Source organism: Oryctolagus cuniculus, chromosome 1, assembly GCF_051225735.1.
Source record: "Oryctolagus cuniculus isolate XC-2025 breed Fujian yellow rabbit chromosome 1, ASM5122573v1, whole genome shotgun sequence".
In the NCBI taxonomy this organism is placed as follows: domain Eukaryota; kingdom Metazoa; phylum Chordata; class Mammalia; order Lagomorpha; family Leporidae; genus Oryctolagus; species Oryctolagus cuniculus.
Window position 1 is genome coordinate 61,332,392 of NC_142867.1, and position 6,620 is coordinate 61,339,011.

General features: G+C 46.8%; 1 protein-coding gene across 1 annotated transcript; it reads left to right on the plus strand.

Moving 5' to 3' along the window:
• Nucleotides 1-665: 665 nt before the first annotated feature.
• On the plus strand, nt 666-2,636 carry UBQLN3 (ubiquilin 3). Its single transcript, NM_001171468.1, is given in 1 exon segment — nt 666-2,636. A coding segment is annotated over 1 exon segment (1,971 nt).
• The last annotated feature ends 3,984 nt before the right edge of the window (nt 2,637-6,620 follow it).

A 6,620-nucleotide genomic window follows, 5' to 3' on the forward strand; every position in this document is an offset into this window, starting at 1 on the left:
GAGCTTTTCACAATTGCCCAAGCCCAGCCTGAGTATCCTCATACCTCATAAGAGGTTGTATGGAAAGGCTTTTGACTTGCGATGTAGTCATCCCAGGACCCTCGTTATGAGAAAGGCAATTCAGGTACAGGAAATAGAAGGGGTAAAGAGTACGTGTGGGCTGGGGGTAGGAGAGAGGAAGTGCAGGAGTGCCCATGAATCCAGAGAACCTTAGAGAATTCTCAGGATTCCACTGCGTGAGGTTGTGATGTCAGTACTGAGGTCACAGAGGTGACCCAATGGAGTGGGTTCCGGCCCAGAAAGCCTCAGGGGTGACTGTGCAGCAAGATGAGGGTGATTTGGAGCCCTGCATAAGAGGAAGGACGGGGCCACAGCTGATTGGTGTGTATTCCCCAGAATGGGCCTTTCTTTCTCTCTTTCACCCCTCAACCGTAAACTAACTACAGAACTTTTTCCCAGGGCCCAAAATTTCCCTCTCCTGACCTCTCCCTCTCCCAGGGACCTCAAGCCTCATTCCGTCTGGAATGTTCCATTGTCACCTAACCCAAGCTCAAGACCCTATCATGCTCACCTTTCTGACTTTCGCCATTGCCTGAAAAAGTGATCTTATTCTATCCCCATCCCCCAGCTGTGTCCCCATAGACCTGGGTCTCCTGCTGCCTACCATGGCCAAAAGTGGAGAGGCCCTGCCACAGGGCAACCCAGCACCAGTCCAGGATCCCCACCTCATCAAGGTGACAGTGAAGACGCCCAAGGACAAAGAGGATTTCTCAGTTACAGACACATGTACCATCCAACAGCTGAAGGAAGAGATATCTCAGCGCTTTAAGGCCCACCCTGATCAGCTGGTCCTCATTTTTGCTGGCAAAATCCTCAAGGACCCTGACTCACTGGCACAGTGTGGAGTGCGAGATGGCCTCACTGTCCACCTGGTCATCAAGATGCAGCGCCGCACCATGGGCAATGAGGGCTCAGCTACTTCAGTCCCTACCCCAGGCCCAAGTCCCAGATTACTCCCATCACCAAGCTCAATTTACACAGCTGATGGGCCTCCTACTTTCAACTTAGGTGTCCTTACAGGTCTCAATGGACTGGGCCTCAGCTCTGGGAGCTATTCTGACCAGGCAAACTCATTGATGTGGCAGCATGTATCTGTGCCTGAGTTTGTGGCTCAGCTGATTGACGACCCTTTCATCCAGGGTTTGCTGTCTAACACGGGTCTGGTGCGCCAGCTGGTTCTTGACAACCCCCACATGCAGCAGTTGATCCAACATAACCCTGAGATTGGGCATATTCTCAACAACCCTGAAATCATGCGGCAGACACTGGAGTTTCTACGTAATCCCGCCATGATGCAGGAGATGATGCGTAGCCAGGATCGGGCGCTCAGTAACCTGGAGAGCATCCCTGGGGGCTACAATGTGCTTCGTACCATGTATACAGATATTATGGACCCAATGCTCAATGCTGTACAGGAGCAGTTTGGTGGAAATCCTTTTGCCACTTCCACTACTTCTAATGCCACCACCACCAGCAGCCAACCTTCAAGGACGGAGAATTGTGATCCCCTCCCCAACCCCTGGACTGCCACGTATGGAAGCTCAAATGGCAGACAAGGAAGGAGGCCTGGGGACCAGAATGCATCAGAAATTAGAAATAGGGTTCCAAACTTTCTGGGTAGTTTAGGGCTTTATGACTACCTCCAGCAATTGCATGAGAATCCCCGTTCCCTAGGAAACTATCTGCAAGGGACTGGATCTACCCTCAACACAAACCTGGAACCACCATCACCAGGAAATAGAGTTCCTCCAGCTTCACCCTCATCCCAGGAACCGGGATCAGGTCAGGCCCTCCCCAAGGAGTCAGTATCAATCAAGGGAAAGTCTTCCTGCCCAGCTTTTCTGAAATACCCACCAGGGAGCAGCACTGGAAAAGATGGAGGCCATGATGGTTTAGGGAAGGGCTCTACTGGCCATAACACCAGCTTGCCTGATCTTGTCTCTGGGGTTGGGGATTCTGCCAACAGGGCCCCATTTACTCCTTCGCCATCTTCTCCCATGACAGCCACTCCTGGGGTCCCTGAACCTCCCTGGCTGCCACCACAGGCACATCCAATACCTCTGAGGCCAAATGGCATGAATCAGGTCTCGCAGTTGCAGGATGAGACGCACCAGCAGCTGCCACTGCTTCTGCATCTTCAGTCGGCCATGGCAAACCCCCGTGCCATGCAAGCCCTGCTGCAGATTGAGCAGGGCCTGCAGATCCTGGCTGCTGAAGCCCCTCGCCTCCTACTTTGGTTCATGCCTTGCCCAGGAGGGCTGGGCAATGTAGCAGGAAGTTCAGAGTCTAGAGAAGGTGCCCTTATGACTGAGGATGCCCTCCCACCCCCAGCTCCTGAGGTTTCCCCAGCACAGTGCTCTACAGAAGAGCTGGGCTTCCATTCTACTCCCTTCCTCCAGACATTGCAAGCCTTAGTGGGTGCCAATACCCAGCAACTGCAACCAGAGGCTCACTTTCGAGTGCAGCTGGAACAACTGCGGGCTATGGGGTTTCTGAATCCTGAAGCCAATCTTCAGGCTCTCATCGCTACGGGCGGTGATGTGGATGCTGCAGTGGAGAAGCTGAGGCAGTCATAGGAGCCCTAATTATTCAGACCATATCTTTTCCTCTGTGCCTTTTCCCCATATCCTATTACCCTAGTTCTCCTATTCTTGAATACAGCTGCACTATAAACCAAATTTACTATGATGCCCTTTACTTGGAGACAATGTTGTTCCAGAGTCACCGAGGAAGACTAAGAGCTGGAAACAGGGTGGGGATGCTGAATGACTCAACCACTCCCTCCACTGTACCCCCGTGAGGCCCCAGTCTGGGTCTGTGTATGACTATCTTGAGATGCAATTACATCTACTCTTCAGTGTCAGCCACTGTCTGAGTCTGATTATTGTGGTTTATGAGCAAGGGGGAAATGGGTGGTGATCAGGATCGTGTCTTACATGGATGAAAAGGCTAGGATGGGGAACACACGGTTTGATGTTAGAGGGCTCTGAGTCCCAGAGAACAGAGGAGGGAATGTTGCTGCAACTCTTTCAAGGTTGAGGCCTGTGGCTTTCCTGATGTCCTTCCAAAGACCCTTCACATTCTTTGTCCTGCATCATTTTCAGTTCCCTATCACCAGCCTGACTGAAGAGAGAGCACCATTTCTTGTGTGTGTGTGTGTGTGTGTGTGTGTGTGCGCGCGCGCCTGAAACTATCACATAGGTGGCTGTCACTTCAGGATTTGATGCTGATTCTTGGGTGGATAGACAGAGATGCAAATATTCAGATTGAATTCTAAGATTGCTGTATCTCACCAAGTTTATAAAAAGTCCCTTGTAGCCAGGTTCAGAGAGTTTATTGCTCACAACTTTTGACTCAAAAATTGAGTACTTATTATGTACTCAACATTCTTAAAGTTATTAGGAATTTAATATGAGTAAAAAAGACATTATAGACATTATCTTACTCATATGTATTATTATCTGATAGTAGCAACTGTTCAAACTGTGAGTACATCAAAGAATGTTTACTATGTATAATTATGAACTATGATAAAGACTACAAAGAAAAGATGAGGACCTGTGAAATAAAATGAACAGGACTTTCTTCAGTGAGACAGAAAAGGTTTCTATCAGTGTGTGCTCCAAGTTAAAACTTGAAAAGTGATAAGAATGAAATGGGTAAAAAACTTTGAGACAGGAGGAGAATATTCTTGGAGAAGAGTCATGGTGTACAAAAGCACCGAGTTAGGTAGTGCCAAGCCCTTGGGAGGTGACTTAGGCCCTCAGACTAATTTCTTGTTTGTAATCAAGGTTGCAAGGTTGCTTTCCATTGCACATGAATTTCCAGGATAAAGGAGTAAAAGTTCACAAATCCAGCAAGAGAACAATGCATAAACGTGTTCAAGGAATCACACTGGTAAATACACTGGGCATGAGCATAAATACACAATGTACAAAATACACTTGCACTTAAATACAACTTCCCGTGGGTATGTCTTACATGTGCATGCACAAGCACACATTCAAAACATACTCTGTTAAGTCAGAGTTTTATCACGGAATGGGAGTGTAAGCACAAGAATCCTTCATGCTACATTCCTGACAAGGAAGGGAAAGGGCCCTGATGGGAGGACCGCCATGGTGGAAGTGACTGTGATGAGTATTTAAATGTCAGAGACTCAGTCTAGGAGAAACCAATCCTCTGCCTGTGCCCCAGGATACCTGGGCCTGACCATCTACCTTTGAACCACCTGTTTACAAAATAAAGAAGAGAAAACCAGCTTTGGGGAATAATCTTATTCCAGGAATTTAGGTCAATGTCCAGGCCAGGAGGAGCACTAATCTTCAAGAACTCTCCATTTTACTCCCTCTCAGGGAAGTTCTTGTCCAGGTCAAAGAAACTCTTGTTAGTGGTAGAGCTGGAGGAAAAGGAAGAAGAAAGACTTTGTATCCCTCCTTTCCTGCAATTCATAATGTGAGTACATCATGGCTCCCTCTAAAAGGAAGATAAATAATACAACCTATAGTTTCCATTTTTGGAAGACCAGGTAGGGAATACAAGTCTCACAGAAAGAAATGTTGCTGCTTTGTCTGTCTGCCATCTGGCCCAGAAGAAGCCTGAAGGCTCAAATGAAGGTAAGCCCAGCTCACCAGGGCACACAGCTGGTGGCTCAGTCTAAAGCTCCCAGCTAGTGAGATGAGTGTTCTTTTTGTTCTCCTGACATATCCATTTTTTTTCTTTGGCTTTAGAAACTTTATTATCTTTTTCATCTTTTTTTTAATTTAAGGTATTCAAACTAAATGTATTTCTTATATACAAATTTAGGAACTTGGTGATTCTTCCCACCCTACCCTATAATATTAATTGAAAATAGATCTTTATAAAAATAAGAATGGGGATAGGAGAGGGAGGAGGAAGAAGGGTGGGACTATGATATTCTTTTGAGAGCCATTCACAGGGACAGGGTTCTTGGAAGCCTAGTTCTGTAGCTTCATCAGAGACTGAATTCATTTTTTTTTTTTTTGACAGGCAGAGTGGACAGAGAGAGAGAGAGAGAGAAAGGTCTTCCTTTTGCTGTTGGTTCACCCTCCAATGGCTGCTGCGGCTGGCGCACTGTGGCCGGCCCACCACGCTGATCCTGCAGGAGCCAGGTGCTTCTCCTGGTCTCCCATGGGGTGCAGGGCCCAAGCACTTGGGCCATCCTCCACTGCACTCCCGGGCCACAGCAGAGAGCTGGCCTGGAAGAGGGGCAACCGGGACAGAATCCGGCGCCCTGACCGGGACTAGAACCCGGTGTGCCGGCGCTGCTGTGGTGCCGGCCTCAGCATCTTCTTGCTCAGCTCCCTGGTGGTGCATGCAATTTAAAAAAAAAAGTTTCTGGGATGGGATGAGGAGGTTCACTGCCTTCCACTTAGCAGCTGAGTGCCTGGGACATACAACACACTCAAGATTATTGAATGACTGTTGAATGAGGACTGAGTAAATGAGTGACCAAATGAGAAAGTGAATGGGCAGACTGGGTAGATAGAAAACCCAACAGAAGATACAACGGCATGCTGTATGCCATTGGGGTTTTGGGGAGAAGAGAGCCCCCCCGGCTGATGTTACAGAAAGGGCATTCTCCTGAGACTTCCTTGCTTTGAGGCTCACGCTATCAACATGGTCCATGATCAGACATCCAGGCCTTGGAAGAACAGGGCAAAGGGGTGTGTGGATGGAGAAGAGAAGGAAGAAGCCATGGTCCTTTGATCATTCTAGCTCTACTATTTGATTCCTTTTAAAAAAAATTGTACCCTTCCTTCAGACCAAGAGTTTGTGAGAAAAGTAAAACAAACAAACAAACAAACAAAAACACTGATAAAGTCTGTAGTGCTGATTTTTGTCACAAACACCTAGGAGGGTAGATGGCAGTTCAAGAGAATATTATCAAAACAGCTAAAAGTGTTTATACAGATCTCTGTTCTAAATATTCTAATACCTCTATCATAGTCATGTGCCATATATTTTTTAGGTATTTTAGGATTTCACTAGCTACATTTAATTTTAATAATATCCAACAATTATTGAGGCTTTACTAAATGCAAGGCCCTGTTCTAAGCTCCTACATTTGATTCTTGTTTGAGTTCTTTAGTGTGGATAATATTATCCCTATTTTATAAATGAGGAAAGCTAAGGAGTACCCAGATGGGAAATAGAGCTTAAAGTTAGAACTCTTCACATTATAGCCAAGATTTGAAGTCCGTAATCCATACTCTTAACCATGGTGCTAAATCAAATTCACTGAATTTCTGTTTTGTTCTTTACCCCCCAAAAAAGCAGGGCAGGGTAGAATTTGTAGCTATTTAATGGAAATTGTTGTAGCTTTTAATCCTGCAAATATCTACACTGGATTGAAATACCTTCTTTACCATAGCCTATATATGTGCATTTATGTTTCTCTTTTTTAAAGTTTTATCTCCTAGGCTGGCGCCATGGCTCAATAGGCTAATCCTCCGCCTGCAGCGCTGGCACACCAGGTTCTAGTCCTGGTCAGGGCGCTGGATTCTGTCCCGGTTGCCCCTCTTCCAGGCCAGCTCTCT